We start from the raw sequence: 22,500 nt of genomic DNA on the forward strand, positions 1-22,500 counted from the left end.
GAGCAAAGAAAGTTTTAATTCCTGAAAACTCACAAAAGTAAAGCAAGAACTCAATCACTGACAACTAAAGTATACAGTACTTTAATTCTTTATCCAGAAGTAATTGATAAAACAGCACAGAACTTACTTGCACTCCTCTAAATCTGCCAACTGTTGTACCAGTCGATCCAGCTGATCCTCCAACTGTTGCTTCAACTGCCTATTTTCATTTTCTCCTCTGCTTCTACTAGCCATTTCTGAAAAAAAAAAAAATAATGTTGGGAAAAAAGGGTAAATTCTGACACACTACAGCCAGGTCTAACATACTAAATATCACTCTGATATGAACAATGCTGAATTGATTGAATCAAAAGTTTTAACAGCAAAACAAAATCAACAGGGTTATCCTAATAACAAAGAGCAAAATCATATTCAGATTAGAATGCAAATCGGCAGAAAAGGATATACAGTACGTCAAGGCCGTCCCATGGCTACTACACCCGCCTTCAAACACTGCTTCCAGGTATGGAATGGGAGAGCAGTAAACTGGAAGCTTGTTGTTCAGTGACGTCGAGAATAGGTCCATCATCAGACCCCACAAAGTCAGGATTTCCATTGCTATCTGAGCTGACCATCCAAATCTTCCTACTCAACTTGTCTGCTACCACGTTCCTTTTGGCCAGGACAAAATGGGCTGACATGCAACCTCGGGAGCTTGTTGTTCAGTGACTTCGCAAAGAGGTCCAGCATCAGAAAACCCCACCAAGTCAGGGTCTCTGTTGCTATCTGATGACAAAAAGACAATTCCAAACTGACATCCCAAACCTTTCTGCTCACCTTGTCTACTACCATGTTCCTTTTGGCCAAGATGAAAGAGTCACCTTGCTCAACTTGTCTGCTACCACGTTCCTTTTGGCCAAGATGAAAAAGGGCTGACAGAGGAATTGCATTGATTTCTACACACTCGAGAGTCCTCACTGCTAATTGGCATAGCTGAAGGGGCATAGTACCTCCTTGTTTGTTTATGAAGGAGACTCATCAACACAACCAAGTATCCTGTCCAAAGAGAGCTAGGGCTGTTGCTGTCATCTCCAAAACATTAGTGTTGCCAGCGGTCCTTCTTCGTCCAGATCTGGATCCTATGTGTTAGCCTAGGTGAGCTCCCCTCCCCTCTTGGGATGCGTTCGTAAAGAGAACAGGGAAGGTAGCAAGAGCAGATATCCATGAAGGAGGTTTTTTCTTACAACCACCATCAATCTTTCTTGGTCTCTTCTCCTGTTTTCACAGGGAACAGCGGATTGTCTAAATGTTGTGACCAGGTTGTCTTGAGTTCCCACTGTAGGAATCGCATGCATGATGTGCCTCCTAGAACCAATGGAAAAGCAGGAAGCTATAGGCCAAAAGGTTTCAACAGGGTAAAATAGCCGAGTGAGAAAAAGAAATATAGAAATAAATAAAATATAAGAGAAGTAATGTACAATAAATATAAAATACTTTAAGAACAGTAACATTAAAATAAATCTTTCATATATAAACTATAACGAGAGATTTATGTCAGGATGATTTCCTTAAAGGACTTTTTCTTGTTAGGATCAGTTTGGTCTTCAGTGTCAACCAAGAAGCTGACTGATACAGACCAGTGGTCTATCCAAGTGGCTGATTTATCTAACTACAAAGAATGAGACAAGGAGAAGGATGTTTGTCTCGAAGTAGAAGTAACTCTCTTGTAGTAAAGTAGAAAGGGACAATTGCCTGATCTGTTGAAATATGACAAATTCGAAGATAATTTGTATTTTTCCTAACCATACAAACCTTAGCTATTTACAAAGGGTATTACTTTTAGCGTAGCTGAAATGGCGAGCCATTAGAATTTAACGAGGGTGTATTACCCCCGCGCTAGTTAGCGGGGGGGTAGGGGAGTGGTAGCTAGCTACCCCTCTTCCCCCTCACACACAGGTGAATACTCACTTTCACTTAGAGGTAGGACTTGTCTTGGGGGACAGGGCTGGCGGGCAAATATGTGTAAATAGCTAAGGTTTGTATGGTTAGGAAAAATACAAATTATCTTCGAATTTGTCATTTGTTCCGTAACCGAAATACAAACCACGCTATTTACAAAGGGTGACTTATCCCTTAGGAAGGGTGGAAAGTCCCCAGCCATACTGGCTTTGGCTTTACCCGGGGACTAAGAATCCGAGTGAGTCGCACTCGAGAAAAGGAGTCCCTGCACCTCACAAGTTCCTTGCTCCGCAAGGAACCATGTGGCCTACGTAAGCTTGTGTGTGAAGGAAGAAGTGTGACCCGTCCTAGGCAGTTGACCTGGAGTTCCAGAAGGAACTCTGAGTTAGGACGTTCCCAATACCACCTCGTCAGGGTATGGGGGACGCGACAGTATTGACTCAATACTCGGAACACAAGGAAGCATGGTTTACCTGCAGAGGTTCGAGGTCAGCTATGCAGAGACCAGGATGCTGCTTCCCCGTAGAGGGGATGATGAAGAAAGAAGTAAGGGCCAGTCATACTTCTTTCGTTCATGCAGACTAAAACCTGATAACAATGCCCTCAACCTTCTGCTACCTGTCCAAAAAGGAGCCTGAGGTTAGACCAGCTGTTGTGTAGCCACCACAGAGCGATAGAAAACGTATCGAGACTCCTTTGGGTCACGCCCTGCAGGAAGCGGGCTGCGAAGGTCATTAGACGCTTCCAGACTCCAGCTTGTAGCACCTGCGTCACAGAGTAGTATTACTCGAAGGCGAGGGACGTTGCGATGTATCCAACATCGTGCTGTAGGGCGACGTGACGGGGGAGGGTCTGGAGACAGGTCGAGATGAATGTCCTTGAGTCCGGGCTGAAGAGGTATACTGGTGACTCTCCCCCCATGTCCTCCTTGTGCTCCCAAATCGGCTGCAATTGAGGACAAACTGCAGCTGTTCCCAGCGCTAACCTCTCGATTCCTTTACTGGCAAGAAAGAGAAGGTCTTGGGACATCAGATACAGAATGGAGACTCGAAATCTTGAATGAATCGGACCGAAGGGCCGGGACCCTCAGATTCTGAGTCTAGCCAACAACTCAGGAGCGAGCCTGAATGTTGCCTTCCCCTCTTCCTTAGAAAGGGGGGAGTAGTAAGAGACCAAGAAGATTGCTTACACACTGGCCGTGGCCAGAGTGAGCAGAAGACCCAAGGCGGAATACAATCCGAGGCCTGTCGTAAAGGGTCTTGAGAAGATCTCTTAAAGGACTAAAAGTCCGAGCCATGCTCCAAGTTGGAGGTCTCCCTCCGACTAGGGCAGGGACGATCGTAGCTTCGCATGAGCGAGGATAGATCCAGCGGGCAGGAAAAAGTTATTCCTTTAAGCCTGAAGGTCAGGGAAAGGCTGAGCGACAGGCTTCATTGCCGAGAGCGGAAAGGAGTTTCCTCCCGCCGAAAGGCAATAAGACCGTTATTGCTGGAGAAGAGGCCTCAAGGGAAGAGGTATATCTCCCACGGCACCAACCACCTTAGACTCTTCACTTTGCCTGGGAGACCCCTGTGGATGACTATCGCCGAAGACGCGACCTCCGTACCGCGACTGTAGCGGGTTGTCTCTTCTTGAGGAGGAAGCGTAGTGTCTCCAGGCATGAAGCCGAAGCGACGCCCCGGTTCGGGAGAGATGTCGCAGTGTGGTTGCTTGAGTAGTCTGCGCCGTGGGAGAAGCTCTCCCGGGAGTTCCGTCAGGGGAAGCAGAGGGTCCAGAAACCGTTCTGCGCATAGTCCCAGTGGAGCTCTCCCATTGAAAGGTTGACAGACAACCTGGTCTTGTTGAGACCCATTGTCCACAGACAAAAAGGAGGGAAGATGCAGGCGTCGAAGTTGTCCCACCATCACCGGAATGCATCTTGCCAGAGTCTCGGGGTCTGAGACTGGGGGGAAGAATAGCGGAAGCTTGAGGTTCCAAGCTGTCGCGATCAGGTCCCCCAGACCAGCACTTGCTGGTTACCCAAGGTCAAAGACCCCCAGGTACACTCTCTCTACGAGGCTCTGCTCGGATAGTCTGAGAGAAACATTCCCCTGCCTGGAATGAGAGAGCCGATGGTGGAATTGAGAGAATCTCAATCATCCCGGTATCTCTACTGCAAGATGTGAAGGTGTGAAAATGCGTCCCCTGATGGTTAGAATGAAGTCGACGCGCAACGGGGCGACTCGGCAGGAGCTGTAGGATCTGAAGAGGGGCCAGACTAAGGCCCCTAAGCCTGCCTGAATGATGGAGAGGTATCCTTCAGGTCTTGACCATAGGCCTGGACCGGAACATGCCCCCCCCCTTTCCTTTGACGAGTCCGAGAACCGCATCAAGAATGTGGGGAAAGGACGAGAATATCCACTACCATCAAGAGGCTCCATAGGTCAACACCCATTGCAGGTCTACAGGTAATAGTTCCGCTGGTCCCATAGGGCCAGGGAGTCCGGTTAAACATTGCCTGAAGCCACCGGAACTTGGATCGCCCCACATGGAATTTATCCTGAGGCGACCGTTCGGACTATAGACGGGTCAATGAGGAAAGGAGAACTAGGAAATGTTCCAAGGTAGGGCTGAAAGCTCTGCTTGACTGAGAACAGGTACTGCGACTCTCCTCAGTCTTGCCACAGTCAACCGAAAGGAAGGCTCGGAGGATGTGGTAACAGAATCTGGCGTCACCAGGTGGTCACCCATCCAAGTACCGACGTTGCTTAACCTCGCTGGACGGACGAGAAGCGGGGTTTCCAACGTGGTAAGGCCGTTGACTCAATATCATGGCCAGATACTCCAGATGTTGAGGCGGAGGAAGAGAAGGCTCCAAGCAAAATACCATGAGCCAACACTCATGGTAAGCGTCCGGAAGCTTGTCCCGGCGCTGAAGAAGGTCGAACCCGAGCCTACCGGAGTTGACCAGCCCTCCAAACAGCAGAGGAGGCGGAAGCCTGCACCTGAGCGGCCAAGAGGAAGGCAGGGAGAGTTCTCTGGGGAAACAAACCTGCTATGCCACGGCAGGATAGCCACACTGCATCATAAGCAGGAATACTTGCAGTCTAGGCTGAATTCGACGAGCACCCTGGAAGATGGATGGAATGGAAACTGAAAGTACCCGTCCTTCCGATCCAGGGTTTAAGGAGTCCTGTCGCCTCGTTACCAGTCTGATCGATTCTGCTGGTCTACGCTGGCCGAAGTTTGTTCGACAAACTTGATCAGGGCTGAGAGGTCGACTACGGACATCCCCTCTCAGATCCTTCCTTACAAGAAAGGATCGACTGAGGGGGCCGGGGGTGAAGCCGTCGATGATCCTAAGGAAGACCTTCGCCTAAGGTATGGATCATTCTGCCCAACCGGGCAACTCTGCTGACGCTATGGCAAGAGGTTCAGAGACACTGAATTCGCTGACAGAGACGGCAGGCACGATATCCTTGGCTAATCACAGAGATTGTGCGGGAATGGGCATCGGGAAGCTGTCATTCGGATGAGTAACCTTAAGCATCCTCCCAGCGAAAAACCTGCAATCCTAGAGTTCGTGAACTCCTTTTAGGACTATGCCCCCCCGGGGGAGTCTCCCGTGCCATCTGTTCCTGACAGGAGGAAACTGCAATTGGACACCTTGTCCCAGTTGTCGTAGCCGATAACTTAGGCCGACGTGGTTGAAAGAAAAGGGCGCTGGAGCCCTGCAGAGTCTGGAAGAAAGCGCCTTGGAGGAGTGAAACCGGAAGTCGATTTCCTCCGCACAGCAGCTGTCTAAGTCTCTGTCCTTGGGCACAAACAAACTCTTCTCAAGGATGGAAGGGTGTCTGAGGTCGTCGACCTCCACAGATGAGACACCCGAAGGAAGCCCTCAGTCAGCGCGTCCAGATGGTACAACATCGAGCTTGTCCGCAAGTTAGATACTTAACGACGAAAGGCCAAGGTGCCTGAGCTCGAGAGGAGGAAAGTACCCTTGATCTTCCTGTAGCTTCCTTGAACCAAACCTCGGGCCGTAACCAAGGAGGGAAAGAACCTGGTAAGCTCCCAGAGGAAGAGGTAAGCAGTCACCCCTCGTCCGATGGAGAAATCTCGAACGGAAAGTCCCCCCCGCCAAAAATCCTTCCAGGTAATGACGGGGAAGGGCTAACCCAGGTTCAGGAAAGAGGAGTGTTGCTCAGATCTCCCTTAAGTTTCTCCTATTCTTGCAAGTGCCATGCTCTGCGTTTACGGGGTGAGGCCGTGTTCTGGAAATACGCTCCAGAAGAACTCGCCAGGCTGGTCATGCTGCGAAAACCCCATTGGGAATCGTGGTCGCAATCGCCCTGGAGCTCGCGCGACGGAAATTCAAAGATTTTCGCGTGGGCGAACGTGGAAGCGCTCATGCGCGTTAACGCAAACGAAGGTGAGCAAAGGAGCGCAGAAGGAGGGCGAGCGTGGTAGGAAGGGCGAGAGCTGGTGGTCGGCGAGCGATAACCCATAGACGAGCAATGGATACTGCAAGAAATAAGCCGACATTTGTGCGAAGAAACACTGTAGGTTCGCGCGACGGAACACCATCCGTCCGCTCGATGGAAAAACCGTTGGTTCGCGCGTGGGCGAACATTGGAGAGCATGAGCGTAGACGTGCAGGCACGTGGGAGTGTGGGCGCGCAGGCGAGTGGTCGCACGGGCGAGCGGTCGCGCGGGCGAGCGGTCGCGCAGGCGAGCGGTCGTGAGGGTGGGCAGGTAGATGAGAGCGAGTCCGAGGCGGCGAACGCAAGCGTTAGCGCGATGGGGAGGAAACGCGCTGCCGCGTGGGCGAGGAAGACCGCTGGCGATATGGATCAACAAGCGATCGGTGGTGAGCTGGTGAGCGCTAATGCGCAGGTTGGCGATGGCGCGTTGTGTTATGCCGACGCGATGGTCGAGCAGTTTGCAAAGGTGAGCGATCGCGAGCAGCCTGTGCAGGAGAGCGATCGCGCGATGGTGATCAGTATGCGCAGGGTCGCGCGATGGTGATCAGTATGCGCAGGGTCGCGCGATGGTGATCAGCATGCCAGGGTCGCGCGATGGCGATCAGCATGCGCAGGTCGGCGGTCGCGCGATGGCGAGCAGCATCTGCAGGTGGGCGATCGCGCGATGGCTAACAGCATACGCAGTTGAGGGTCGCGCGATGGTGATCAGCATCCGCAGGTGTGCGGTCGCGCGATGACGATCAGCATACGCAGGTGTGCGGTCGCGCGATGACGATCAGCATACGCAGGTGTGCGGTCGCGCGATGACGATCAGCATACGCAGTTGAGGGTTGCGCGATGGCGATCAGCATCCGCAGTTGAGGGTCGCGCGATGGCGATCAGCATCCGCAGTTGAGGGTCGCGCGATGGCGATCAGCATCCGCAGTTGAGGGTCGCGCGATGGCGATCAGCATCCGCAGTTGAGGGTCGCGCGATGGCGATCAGCATCCGCAGTTGAGGGTCGCGCGATGGCGATCAGCATCCGCAGTTGAGGGTCGCGCGATGGCGATCAGCATCCGCAGTTTGAGGGTCGCGCGATGGCGATCAGCATCCGCAGTTTGAGGGTCGCGCGATGGCGATCAGCATCCGCAGGTGAGCTAGTAGCTGGCGAACCATGTTCCTTCAGAAGTGTTGGAGAACGTTGGCGTGCCGGCTGTAACACACGTGGGCGATCCGGAGATCGCCGAGAGACAGGTGATTGCTGGCGAGCTGATGATCGCTGACGAGCTGATGATCGCTGGCGAGCTGATGATCGCTGGTGAGCTGATGATCGCTGGCGAGCTGATGATCGCTGACGAGCAGAAGGCTACGCGTGGAAGCCTGCGCAAAGAAGAAGAGTCCTTGACCCAGACCTGAACCGAAGTTCTAGATCGCGAGGGCGAACGTGGGCGCACAGGGCGCGTAACAGGAACCAACAGGAACCGCAGGGATGATCATCTTGAAAGCGCTGACGAACAGGAGAGCGCTGATGAGCAGAAGAGCGCCTGTGTGCTAACACTGAGCAGGAGCAGGAGAGAACACAGCAGAAGGGCGCGCAGGGAAACCCTGACACGCAAGGGAAGAACCCCCGTGGGGGCAACCCTTTGCCCCGAAGGGATCGTTGTCCGCCAGAAGACTGATGTCCGTCGGAAGACCGCTGTCCGTCGGGAAGACCGTTGTCCGTCGGGAAGACCGTTGCCCGTCGGAAGACGAGATCAGACTGCTGTCCATCTGCACCAAGGCGGAAGATCGAGAAAAAGGAGTTGTAGGCAGCAAACGGAGATCCAAAAAGGCGCCTCAAGCACCCTTATAGGGAGATGAGAGGCCCTTACGACGAGGCGGACGGTGGGCCTTACGGCGAGGGAGGCCAACAGCAACAGAAGAAACCTCCGAAGAGGAGTCTCTATGAGTGTACTCTCTCGCGAACGAAAGAGAAACACTTCGTGGAAGAGACTGGTCAGCCAGTGACCTAAAAGGACCAATCCTCCGAAGAGGAGCTCCTGCAGTTGCCCAGCCCCTTGAGCGAAACTGCAGGTGCGACCGCTCAGCACCAAGAGCATAGTCGCACGAAAAAAAAAAAGGCAAGAGAAGAACCCCCCAAAAGGGGAAAAACTCAAGCCTGGACAGGAAAAATTTCCCTCGGAAGGAAAGTTACCCGCCCAAGGAGGCAAGCCTCCTGAGAGTTCTAAAATGAACTGGAGAGCTGTCCGTCGTCACGGGAGTACTTCCAGTAGAAGGAGACACGCCCCTGACGAAAATACAAGGGGGGAGGCAGCAACAGCCGAATCCCCAGGACTCAACCAGACAGCTCACACCGTTGCCATATTACAGAAACGAACTAGATAGGTAACTGTAAAAAAATAAAAACAAATAATATTAGTACACATTCATTCCCCCGGGAAGGCTCCGAAGAGGAATCCCGAGGGAAAGGAACAAGAATTACACAACAGGCACGTGCCCTCACAACCACTTACACTCGCGGAAGGAGAGCTGTAACCAAAACAGAATTATAACAATTATAATTATGTAACTATGGAATTATGTAATTTAAAAATGAATGAACACTAAAGAAAGAACGAAAACCCCGAAAGGAATCGTTCTACAAGCTGAAAAACAAAAACAACTACAATTAGATTCATAACTAATTGAGACAAACGTACGGCGTAGCAACCCCCCCCCCACACGGAAAGGAAGCTACAAGGCCGTAGTAACACGTAGTAAAAGGGTGAACGACCTCAAGAGAGAGAGAGAGAAAGACATAAGTCAAACTCGATCGCCGTGGTGGCCTAACTGCCGAGGCCTCCACGTAGATATCGTACACTACACACACAAAGCTGAAAAGGAAACTTACTTATTTCTATACTCAAATATATATACAAACATGAAAACATGTTTACATATATATAGAGTAAAAGAAAAGTAAGCGATTAAGTAAAGACAAAACAAACAATGGCTGCCAAGAGAGGACCAAGACAGAGACGTCTGTCACAGTCCGAGCCAAAAGTGAAAGTGGGTATTCACCTGTGTGTGAGGGGGAGGAGGGGTAGCTAGCTACCACTCCCCTACCCCCCCGCTAACTAGCGCGGGGGTAATACACCCTCGTTAAATTCTAATGGCTCGCCATTTCAGCTACACTAAAAGTAATACCCTTTGTAAATAGCGTGGTTTGTTTTTCGGTTACGGAACAAAATTAGATTAAACAACAGACCCACCTATAAACACCTTACATCTTAAACTTATTTGGTAACCAAACATCTCTATTAGCCTTACCTATGTTAAGAGCTAAAGTACTTAGCTACTACTAACCATAACATGATGCAACCATTTGTAAAGCTGAGCAGAATCTGCTAGAGGCTTAATGAAAGGCTGTCAGCTGTGTGCATGGGACTAAAGGAACAGTAACATTGATCATCTATGCTTAAACCAGAGGGAGGAGGGACATGTGGATCCAAAATCCTATATATCAGTCTTCTATCTATACAATGGTCTAAAAGATGATACTGGATTGTTGAAAGAAGAATGTTTTGCAATAGAAGGATCTATACCAAATTGAGAGATCTAGATTTAAGCGAAAGCCCTGTGAGAAGACTTAACCTTCTTTTTCTTCCTTAAAGAAAAGGCCTGCCACAGCATAGGTAGCCCTGATCTACACTTAGCACTTGTGGATGACTGCGAACAGTGATACCTCCTACAAGAAGAGCAAAGAGAATGTGGAAGGACTGCCGCTCTAGCTATAAAACTGTTGCAGCCTCCATCTCCCCCCTCCCCTATGAAGTTCTTTCTTCACATTCATAATTGAATCCAATCACAACCATTAACTCTATAAGAGAGAGAAAAAGATTAAAGATTGTGGCCAAAGACAAAAGTTTAGAGTCTTTGACAAGAGTGGGCAGGGCTACTCACCCATGCGCACCACCTGTTGTTAACTAAATCATTAATGAATTCAACAGCCATTCGAGCTCCGGTAAGACATTCCCTATTCTAAAGGACGAAAGGTTCTTATACAAGTAGAACAAACTAAGGTTTGTATTGAGATTTTAAAGGTTAAAGGTGTCTGGTTTCAGTTCCAGTTCCATCAGAATAGATGCTCACCAGAACATCAGCCGGGCAAGCCCAACCCTCACTGTGGTGCCCTACCACAGTAGTGGCCTCCCCAGTAAATAGCTTAAACTCTTGATCCCAGGTGGGGATCAATCTGCTGCCATGTGAATGCTAGGCAAACACGTTACCACTGTATTAGTCCTAGGACAATTCAGTTTATGTAGTTTTCATTCATTGGCCCAACCAAACAACATGTTTTCTACTGGGATTCCACAAATTGCTGGTGGTTTAATTAGAGTTACCTAATGTTAAGGTGTAGGCTATGTATCATCAACAACAGTTTCCTATTAAAAATAGTTGATGACAACTATTGAATAAAAACATGACAAACTTGAAGAGTTGATATAAAAATTTTAAGGACTAAAGAAGGCATGTACTGGCCTCATAACTAATGTAACGGCATCCCAACAAACCATGAGATCAGTTTGCAAATATTCGCAAAGAGCAAATTCTGAAAGCTTAACCATGTGAAAAAATTGGGTGTAAGAGTGATCGCAGCCACCTGTATGTATGGTGATGGCCGATTAAGAATATGGCAGTGTAAAGAGGGTCGCAGAGGACATTAGCCCCCCCCCCCCCCCCCCCCCGTTAGGTTTAAGAATAAGGATATGGCAATATAGGGGGGGGGGATTGCAGGGGGGCATTAGCCACCCCCCCATTAGGTAGAGACACGTCTTGTAGGTAAGGTTAGGTGGGGCCATTCAAGTTAAGTAGTGTTCTTTTGTAGAGGTTTTCCAGAACAACCTTTTGTAGTACAGCGGCCTCATTTTATGAACAGTTGGAAGAAGAAATTCCCGTTTTCTGCAGCCGCGGGAAGACCTGGCTGCTTATCGACAAAGACTCCGAAAAAATAAGTTATCCTGGCTCAATATTAAGCATTCTGCATCTCTATCCACATTTAATAAAATACATAAAACCACAAGACCAGCATCAACAAATACAGAAAAGTAATCACTGTGAAGGTAAGTTGAGTGAGTAAGTCTATAATTCAAGGTATAGAAGGCCTACTCTACTGAATGTTAACTTTGCCTCACATAAGGTAAGGCCTGGAAACTTCTTTAGATTTTAATGGCTGTATAACTTCACTCATGCACCATTCAAAAACGCTTTGAAGTACTACTGATGTAATTAAGAATACAACGTCATAGGACGATTCAGGTAAGGTGGGAAAGGTGCAGACAAGGACTCCTACGTTAGGTTCAGACGTGAACATGGTTGTTCGATGTTTACCAGTGCAGTTAAACGGGTAAAGATTTACCGTTAGGTTACTTTATATCAGCTGCATTTAGTTACATAATTCATATGCCTTTCGATGCTAGGTACTGTTGCAGTTGGACAGGTCCATGATCACATAAAACCCAGTGCACTGTTAGGTCAAGTTAAGGACAATAAAATTTCAGTAACAGGCCTTGCAACCTCCATATGTTTTACTTGTTTAATGATAATCCAGTTATTAATTATACAAGAGATGTGCATTTTTCCACTGCTTATCTTATAATACACCTTATTCATTTCTTATGTCTAACGCTGCTACAGTTAATAGATTTTCTTTCCCTTATTATGTTTCCCTCCAAGGTCCTCCCAATAAAAGCAATGGTCCTTAAACACAAAATAGCTTACTGTCGTGATCGGGAAAAGGTATATCTCTCTTGGTTGGTGAGAGAATTGCCAAATTGGGAGAAAGTAATATACCATACATTATCAATAAATTTGATTTTCAAAGGTACATACTAACCAAGTATTTCCTATTTCCCTGCTTAGGCTACGATATGTCAAAGAATTGTGCCTATTGCATTCTGCCCCTGTAACTTGTAATCAAGTTTACTCAATACCTAGAGAATTATTTATATTGAAACAGGGAATCATTGAGCTCAATAATGTGAAAGCTACGAAATAATTACCTTTTAATTCCTTAACAACGAAAAACTTGCAGAGCAGCAGAGATACGAGTTTCCCCGTTTGCGGTTAAGCGGCTATCAGCTGATTTCTAACTTCTCGGTCAGGGTTGCCAGATTTTCCAAATGAGAAAAGGCCAACGTCTGATCAACTGTAGCTTTAAAAGGACAACATAATAGAAGAAAAAGACCGAAAGTATAGCATTTAAGACTAACCAATTTCAAAAGGCCAAACTCAGGTATCTGGTACGAAAAAAGGCCAAATTTGAAGTTTTTGGCCCCAAAAGGCCAACCTGGCAACCTTCTTCTCGTCCTGCTTGACAATTGACTGCTTGATCTACTCCAATGAGGACGATAACCGATCACATCGTATACCATTGTCATTATAATTTTACAGGTGGCCTTTTAAGTTGATATTAATGAATATTGCATAACATAAAACTAGAAATATTTGTATATATAACCTACACATCAATAGTAGTAGTGTAATTAAAATTTTATTAGTTTACTGGAAACTCGACTGTTTAAGGTTGCCTTAACATGTAAATAGCTTAATTGCAGATAAAAAATGCTTATATTTATTACGCAAAAAGCATCAGATGATTCAAAAAACAAAAATTGTAAGTATCGTGTAGATCAATATAGGCTAAACAATTTAATAACTTACAGCATGACGAGGACGTTTTTGTGGATTTTAAAATCGAGCCTTATATTTTTCCTAAAAACAATAATTGGAAATATATTACAATAATTTCATGAAGTAGACCCTGTAGAGTAAGAAATGTGCATTATAATGCATAGAAAACGAATGACTGTGATATCTGATTTACAGGTCAGCTGTGGGACCTAAACAACTTATTCTCCCACTGACAGCAACGGTCCAATGGCTGGCCCTAGTACAACCATTGCCTATGAAAAGGGTTAATAGCTCTAAAGGGATCTGATGTCATCGGGGGTAATCCGATAAATAAGACATAATTTAATTAGAGACCATTCATTAGGCTAATCTTTAGCAAATATTTGGGAGCTAATATCCAATTGATTGAATTAAATATGCAATATGTTATTCCAAACAAGAAGTCAGTCTTAATAAAACAAATAGTAGTTCCGTTCAACAATGACTTAATTTCGCAGCTAACCTGCTACTTTTGCAGAAATCAGTAGGAGATATGGTTTTGCAAACGACTTGTCTGAGTCTTAATAGATGTACAGTAGTAGCTCTACCCAGTTCAAACGCTGACTGCAAAGATGAACTTGGGCTCTTTTATTTCCTCAGACCCACGACGTAAGACTTCCAAACTTTAGCCCTGAGCCGAGTTTGTCCGAGTTACTAAATTTTACTCCATCCACATTCTCCCACTTGCAGATATCACAAAATTCCTATACAATCACACTATTCTAATGCATTCCTGCGCTCTAAGACTTACGTGCTCCAACACGAAAATCTATTATGTCCTCACAGGTCATGAGTCAGGTCAACCAGGGCGCTAATTTTCTCATCCCTTTCTCATGAACATCGGCCCCCTTTATTCACTCTTCACACCGGATTTCCCACATGCCCCTGATCTCATGATCACTTTACATTCCCACAACTATCATGCTAATATTCCACAGATTCAATGACCATCTCATAATCAGTCATCTGAACAGACCGGTATCACTCGTGAAATCGTCACAGTGCCACCAACTCCTCTTCCTGCTCTGCCTCACTTGTGCCATCCTTCAATCAGTCACCAATTTTGTTCACATCTAGGGAGTGTCAAAAGTGGACGTCTGTCACCGTACCTTGTCCCTATTAAGTAACACATTGGTACTTTGATGGTTTCTCCCATACCTTGTCTCTAACCTTAATGGTAGGCTAAGGCCACACTGAATGTGACGAGCGTGGAGGTTGCAGGGAAGAGATTTCTGTAGCAATTTGAAATGTATTGTATCTTATGTGGGTGGCCACACTGGATGTGCGGGAAGAGTTTGTCCTCTGCAGTTGCTGCTTGAACGATGTAACATATTTTAAAATGCCATGGCGGTTCCTAGCGTCTTCACCCAATACCAAATGATTTTCCATCAGGTAATGGTAAATTTGCACAGGAGAGCTTTGAAAACTGAGTAAAATACGTTGGAGGGTGGTATTTCTTGATTGGCCATGTGTCACTATTCTGCCGCTCAAGTCGTACGCATACCCCAATGTTTGCTGCCTCCAGTGTGGCCTTAACTAATGGTTGAGGGCCCATCTGACTCAATATCTGCAAGTTCCAGACAAGGGTGTCCACACTCATATTGAAACACTGCTCGTGGAGGCACAGGTCCCTCTCTTTGTCCCAGTCTTGGCTACTTGTTATACCAGAACATTGCCTCCATCAGGGTTATCTGTCCTCTCTCAACCATGGCCTTGATTTTCCTGTGGTACCTATCGCAGATTATGTTTTCACTCAGTCTATACTGCCCTGAAAACCCAACAGATATTCCACTTGTCAAGCCCTCCCTTGAAAGCTTCAGAACAGAAAGGAGTGCTGTTGTTCATTAGCACCTCATCCAGTGGTTCCCTATTCAGAAACGGTCCGTTTCAGACACTGTCTCTGACAACAGCTCCATCCAGATCACCACTCTGCTCAGTCCACAGTCAATCATGGAGAGATTCAAGCGTCACCAGTAATACGTTACATTTATGGCCAGCCTTGATAAGTTTACTTCAACATGGATCTCTCCAGAATTGTGGGCCCTATGGAACTGATCGATTGACTGACAGCTGCCATAGCTTCTGACCACTCCTCACACATCTTCTCTTGTGATTGCAGGGTCGATCCTTTTAGACAGGAAGAGGGTCATGTCTATCCACACATTGTGCAGATAATGCAAATCTTGTAGAATCTGGCAATGCAGCACAACACACCCTTACTGCTTCGTCTGCAGGCTTCTCTGGTTTCACCAGTCAGGCCCTCTTTAAACTGGCCAGTGTATCTGCCTTATTCTTTTCTAGGGGTACAAATGAGATGCGTAGTTCCAACTGGAATTTAACTAATTCTCCGAGGATTATCAGTCAATGTTTTATGATAATCTCTGATGGCTCCTTTGTCCATACCCTACTTTTGACTGTGATAACTGACTTCATCCAGCTGTGCACAGTGGATGAGTTTGTCCAAAGTTCAAAGTTATGCAGTCTCTATTTCAATGCTAATTTGGCACCCTTCAGTGCCGCACCCAACTCTCTTCCCCAATGACCAGATAACAATTATTTCTTAATTCTCAACCATGCAGCATCCCTTACCATTTATTCTTCTATCTCCAGCACTACCCGTCACCAAATTACTAGCATTGCACCACATTTACGCAATTTCCCTCTTTTACACATACCACATTCCTCCTAGTAGCTTTTTTTTTGTTGACCCGTCCCAGTACATCACTGATCATAGTCATAAACCTCTCACCAACCATATCCTTCTATTTCACTTTCGCTGGTTTCCTCTTCATGCAGTTAAAATTTGTTTTAAATAGTCCAGCAACAGGGTAGTGGCCCACCAACCTTCCATATGTCGAGAACAATTCCCTCCTGCTTGAGCTTTCACGAACTTCCAGGACTTCATTCCCTCTCTCGAACATGAGTCTCTATTTTCCTTGCTCAGCCTTAGTTCCAGAACAGCTCTGCTATCCAAGGACTTGGGTGGTTTGTGGTTAGTCCAAAATTCCATTGATTTTCCATGACCTCCTCCACAACCATCAACATTTCATTGACCATAATATTGTCGCTATACGACTTGGTACCGGACTTCACTTTCACACTCTAAGCCGGGATCGTTTTGAGGGCTACTGCTCGACACCGAGGGGTCATCGATCACGTGGCAATCCAAGTATCAATGCAGGACTTCTAAACTTTAACCCTATGTCGGGTTGACCTGACTCACTAAATTTACAGCTTAATTAATACTATGTTCCATATTTACACATTCCAAGTGTTCTCATATCACAAAATCCCGATGCAAATTCAATACTCTACCGTATTCTTACACACAAAAACTCTTGTGCTCCTACACGAAAATCTCCGTCCGTCATGACAGGTCACAGGTGAGGTAAAGAAGGTCACTAATTTCTCGCTCCTTGTCCTTTTCTCATGAACATCGATCCCCTTCATTCACTCTTTAATGGGCTCTCTCTTGGCTCATATAACAAGCGACACGAATTCTGCACAGGTAGTTGACTTTAATAATAATTCTATGAGAATACTGTCACTGGGGCTAACACGATAATTGACGATCACATGAAAAAAAATTAATAATTAGATACAGCAGCGAGGAAGATGCCCATTCCTGAAAAAAGAGATGTGAACTTATACGGATAAAGTGAAAGAAAACAACTTGGTGGTAATAATATCTTCACAGGGTTTAAATAAAATCACTTAGAAGAAAACTGAGAATGCTAATGCATTTGGTGGTATTTCAGTTGTTGATACGAGGTGTACCACTACTGGCAATTTTGTTGATTTTGCTGTTGAAACCAGCATCGAGCCGACCAGAATAGACCAGGGTGGAAGGTGTAGGGACATAAAAGTTTAGGGAACTAAAACCAAAATTTATGCCCCGTAAGTTTATAATGGGGAAGATAAGGTTAATGCATTAGCTTTTATAAATCATTATTTTCTGCCGATCTCTAATATAAAAGAGAAGATATGTATGCCATTTCAGAATATTACTACAGGTGTGACTTCCCACATCATTAAAACGTAATACTGAGATTTGAAAAGTTATTCATAATAATGAGGAAAAACTTATGTTATGTGAGGTATGTATGACATACGTGAGAGATTTCATAAGCTAGGGTTTATTTATTTATTTTTTGTTTTTTGTTAGAGACATGGTTCCGATGAGAAGAAATTCAAGTTAAAAAAATATGCGGAGCTAATAAAAAAAATGTACTGGTATCCACGCAACAGAAAAAACAAGAAAAAGATGCTGAACACATGGTGAACATGATGTGCTGTGGAAATTATAAGGGTAGTTGGATATATCAACCATGGATACAAATGTTATTTGCCGAGTGTCAACTTGTTATGGAAAACTGTGAGTTAGTCTGTAAAAGAGAAGCCTTTTGATTATATATATCATTGGAATTTATCATCTATTGCCTACGGTAATAATTGCGTTGTCGTTACAGACTTTCATTTAGAAACTGCATATCTGTCATGAATCGTGGCAATATTGTGGATTTAACAGCTTAATAGAAGATTCTGTAGGGTAATATCGGAAAAAAGCTAGATCTTATAAAGAAAGAAATAACATAGAAAAGCATGGATCACACTTGTGGCATTCAACCCATCCCATCTGCAACTCTGCAGAAATTACCAAATTAATATTCTTAAAATATTTCATTTTTCCTTGTTTCCTTTCCTCACTTGGCTATTTTCCCTGTTAGATCCCTTGGACTTATAGCATTCTGCTTTTCCAGCTAGGGTTGTAGCTTAGAAAGTAATGATAATAATAATAATAATAATAATAATAATAATAATAATAATAATAATAATAATAATAATAATAATAACAAACTAACTAGTTAGTTAGAGGGCCAGTCACTGTCTAGTCAGTGGTATGTCAGCAACCATCCAAGAGTGTTGTTAATCTTCCTAATTTTGTTCCAGTGTCTGAGTGACTATCCTATGATTAGTCAGCGCTTGATAGCTTACATGTCGCTGACTTGTCGCCAACAGGTAGATAAATGATTACTGGCAGGAAAATAATTTAGAAGATTTCACCCCCTGTTATAAATGATTAAAGGTCGCTCATGAATGGCAGAGGCAAGGGACAGTGACATTTCCCTATCAAGCAGGTCCATGCCCTAGAGACTGACTATATATACATATGATCAGCACCCAAGCCCCCTCTCCACCCAAGCTAGAACCAAGGAGGGCCCGGATATGGCTACTGATGACTCAGCAGATAGAACTATAGCCTCCCCCAAACCCTTAATCCTTAGCTCATAAGGATGGCGAGGTTGCAGCGACCAAAGAAACTAACGAGTTTGAGCGGGACTCTAACCCCAGTCTGTCGTTCACCAGTCAGGGACGTTACCACATCGGCCACCATGTTCCCCAGCAGAGAGAAGGAAGAAATGAAAGTGACAATCGCCTACTGCCATAGTATGGGCAACTTGATAAAGAAGTCTAGAGGGTTGATAATTAAATGTGAATGTTTAGGGGATTCGAATAATAACAAGTGAGACAATAAAATAAGCATTAGATAAGGGAGAGAAAAGGTTGAATTTATGAAGTAAGAAATAATGAAGGACGGAAATGTGCAAAGGCTGAGGATATGGCCATGAAAATGTGAATTAGAAAATATGAGACTGTAGTAATCCAATCTATCTTGGCAAATGTAGAAACAGGGGCAAGGAGAGAGAGAGAGAGAGAGAGAGAGAGAGAGAGAGAGAGAGAGAGAGAGAGAGAGAGAGAGAGAGAGAGAGAGAGGGGGGGGGGGAATCGGCAGTATGCTATAAAAATTATGAAAAGAATGTTAGAACAACCCTGCACAACACCACACTGGCGACTAATACCAGAACACAGGGATATGACCAGTAAAAACAAGATTGAATATATAAAGGGTATGTTGTACCACAACATAGGGACAACTGAAGGTAAAAGATTATTGAGATATATTGTAGATCAAATAAGAAAACCTTAAAAAGACTGAATGCATTAGAAATATACACAAAATAAAAGATGATATGCATGGCGAATATGTGAAACGTATTCAAAAGAGAAAATTGAAAAGGAAATAAAGGTTGAATTAGTCAAAGTAATAGAAAATGATGTAACTATAAAATAGAAGATGAAGCTGATTCACAGATGGTATTTAAAGGTTTAAAGGCCGCTCATGAATGGCAGAGGCAAGGGACAGTGACATTGCCCATTCAAGCTGTACAAGGCCCTCGAGACTGACCATATTAGGATCATCGCCCAAGCCCCCTCACCATCCAAGCTAGGACCAAGGAGGGCCAGGCAATGGCTGCTGACGGCTCAGCAAATAGATATATAAGCTCCCCAAAGCCCCCATCCTTTGTTCACAAGGATGGTGAGGTTGCAGCGACTAAAGGAACTTAAGAGTTTGAGTGGGACTCGAACCCCAGTCTGGCAACCACCAGGCAAGGACGCTATCACCAGGCCACAGCAACCCTTAATAGATATATTAATACATTAGCCAAGATAGTTCCAATTACTAAAGGTTCATGCATTCTAATTCGTACTTTCAGCGCCAAATCCCTAACCTTTTCCACATTTCCATAATTCATTATTTCTTACTTCAGAAATTCTACATTTTCTTATATTAAACACTCCAAACTTACTTCTTTTTCAAGATGTCCATATCATGGCAGTAGAGGCGATTGCCACTTCCTTCTGCTTGGGAAAAGTGAGTGAATCCCTGATAGAACAAACGATATCGAGAAAAATCTAGGAATCTCCGCAGAGTATTGTACAGAATTTGGAAAAGCAGATGATGAACCTTCAAGAATAATGTCGAGGTTCACCAAACCCCTCAACAAATGAATTTGCCATTTTTCAATAAGCCACAAAAATTCTTTAATATGGAATTCGCTCTGTCATGGATTCCCAGACACATAGGGAAATTGCTTTAATAATAAATGGTATCATTCTCAGGACGTAAAAGGTTGGAAACTTCTATAGCACAGATCACGATCCTTTTAATGTTATCAGCATCTTCGTTATCATCATGTTCAAAATGGATTATCTTCTTCAGAAAACTATTCATGAACGGGAAAAAATTTGTAAATGTATATATATTCATCTCACACTTTCTCATTCCGGTTAGTGAACGCAGGGCATACTTAGCTACAAATACAAAATTGAATAGATAAATGTATGAACCAGAACATAACTAATGAATCCCACATAGAAGATCTAAACTTCATTATCTGTGTCGATATGGTGTCGGAATCTATGTGGCTGCTATGTTATTTATCTCAAAGGTTATATCCTCAAGAACAGTGGCATTTGATTTAAAAAAAAAATAATAATAAAATGAAAATAAAATAAAACTCGAAAAAAAGAAAATTATCACTCGTTCTAATTAAATATATTTTAATGCATGCGAGCAGATATGAGGATACAGTTGTTGACGTGATCACAGTCTTGGCTACCTTAACCGTGGAAGTGATAAGGACGGATGAGTAGCCTACTGTGCGAAGCAAATAAACAAATAATTGAAGTGAGAGTTATATCTAGATAATTTATACGTAGAAACTAGCATGGACCTCCCTATAAGAGCAGCGCAAAAAAAAAAACATGCTTTCCTTCCATGGCCAGGAAGGGAACTGGCTAAAGTGGTAATAGCTGGTCACTTGTCTATTCAAATCTCGTCCACTGGCTTTCCTGAGGGGGAAGATGCGCCGCCTACCCGTCCTCCGTAGCCAATCACGCAGAAGGATTTTCACCTTAATTATCAACAGGTACGAATCCTTTCCTTTTTTTTCTTATTTCTTTAAATCCTTCAACATTTTTGGGACTTGATATGGAAAAGAACGAGAGCGTTGTTTTTGTTTTAAGGATACGATGTGCAGTGAGCAAGGTTTTATGCTTAATGGAATTTGTTGAATAAAGGGCATTGCATGTCACCGAGCGTAGTGAAGTGAGCGGAGATCCCGATGCGGAATTCCATAATTCATCGTTCACTTCATGAGGTCATTAAAAGAATGGCCTAACGTGTACCAGTTAAAAAGTTATGCTTTAGACTTTACAGTACTATCTCTGTGGGGTTAGTCTAAGGCTTCATACGTAGCAGGCCACTAACGTCACAGATATCAAAGTGTTGAGGTGCAGATCAAATTCTCCTATACCGAAGAAGACCTCGCCAATATTTAAATTAGGAAAGAAGAAATAAGACGGGATAGCTGTTGAAGAGGATTGCGCTCTTACGTATTACAGAAGCTATCCAATGTAACCTCTGACCCCTTCTCGTGCCCTTAGCGATGACCTCATTCCAAAAGCTGGCGAGATCAAATAGACTGGTAGAAGGCAGAAGGCGAGAATCCCTCTAGACATTCGCACGCCCTGCCATACTAGGCAAGGATACGGGACTTGTTTTATTTGTGCAGTGTTATTTGTTACATCGGTTACGTTTTGATTTTGTAAGTTACTAGTTATTCAAGGCTATAAATACATTTCCAACGCGCGTCGAAATACCAAATAATGAGAATGATTTCGGAAATAGGAGATGAATCCTTATTTCCGCCAAAAAAGTGTTTCCCATGATTTCCCAACGGATGGCGATGGTAAATCAGGAGTAGTCAGTATGATATGCACAGTCGACAGCCCGAAGAACTTGTCTGAGAAGGCCACGAACGGTGCCTCTCCCAGCGTGTCTAGTGCCAAGTCCGAAGATGAGAAAATTTCAGAACTTTTGCCTCTAGTGAGCGCTTCGAGTGGCACTCCAGCCATGCCTTGCGTAAATAGTGTTGTACATCCAGTGTCTTCTGCTGCAAATACGCCCGGACTACAGTGTTCCCCACGTATCGCGTCTTCTGGGAACTCTACTTCTATTGCTAATGCCTCTTTTTCTCAAAGGTCCTCGCCTGGGACAGTACCTCCTGAACAAGTGATGAAGGTATGGAGAATATTTTCTTTACTGCTTATTTCAATAAAGAAATAATTGCATTGATAGGGAAATAAAAGATTTAGGAATGATATAAACGACATAAGACCATAATCAAGTTTTAACATCAAAATTTATTTGGGGTAGCGGGTGGGACCTGAAAGGCAGGTCTAAGAAAAGGACTGTATTATAGACAGGTCAACTTAACTCTTATTACTTTGCTAAAAGTGGAAACTGATTTTAAAAATAATCCTATTCACTAACATAATTTTAATACGTTAAACTTCAAACTTATTCATTTTGGATATATTGAAATGATTTTTCTTAATGGGAAATGAATAAAAAACTATTTAATTTACAGAAACTATATAAATATTCTTAAACAATTCTCTTGTGGTTATATATCAGAAGGCAAAAGATGTATAAAAATTCTATAACGAAAGTGGGGAGACTGTTGATGAAAAATTAAGACAATAGTTAAAAAAATACTTTTGCTAT

General features: G+C 44.5%; 2 protein-coding genes across 3 annotated transcripts in view; one reads left to right on the top strand and one right to left on the bottom strand.

Annotated features, from left to right (window-relative positions):
• The window catches only part of LOC137632561 (protein LZIC-like), a 139,934-nt gene that overhangs the window by 45,262 nt on the left and 72,172 nt on the right, over positions 1 to 22,500 (bottom strand). Inside the window, exons 1-2 of one of the 2 annotated variants that reach the window (XM_068364554.1) lie at positions 12,419 to 12,630; positions 128 to 236 (exon numbers count right to left, since the gene is read on the bottom strand). In XM_068364554.1, the coding sequence (XP_068220655.1) occupies positions 128 to 234 (107 nt within the window). In that variant the 5' untranslated portion in view covers positions 235 to 236; positions 12,419 to 12,630. Of the gene's footprint in view, positions 1 to 127; positions 237 to 12,418; positions 12,631 to 22,500 lie in introns of those variants that run through there. The other variant, XM_068364556.1, reaches the window with a different exon arrangement.
• LOC137632461 (uncharacterized) overlaps positions 21,342 to 22,500 on the top strand; it is a 13,407-nt gene continuing 12,248 nt past the window's right edge. Inside the window, exon 1 of the mRNA XM_068364394.1 lies at positions 21,342 to 22,014. Within this exon, the coding sequence (XP_068220495.1) occupies positions 21,625 to 22,014 (390 nt within the window). The 5' untranslated portion in view covers positions 21,342 to 21,624. The remainder of the gene's footprint in view (positions 22,015 to 22,500) is intronic.

The sequence above is a fragment of the Palaemon carinicauda genome, chromosome 41, assembly GCF_036898095.1.
Source record: "Palaemon carinicauda isolate YSFRI2023 chromosome 41, ASM3689809v2, whole genome shotgun sequence".
Lineage (NCBI taxonomy): Eukaryota > Metazoa > Arthropoda > Malacostraca > Decapoda > Palaemonidae > Palaemon > Palaemon carinicauda.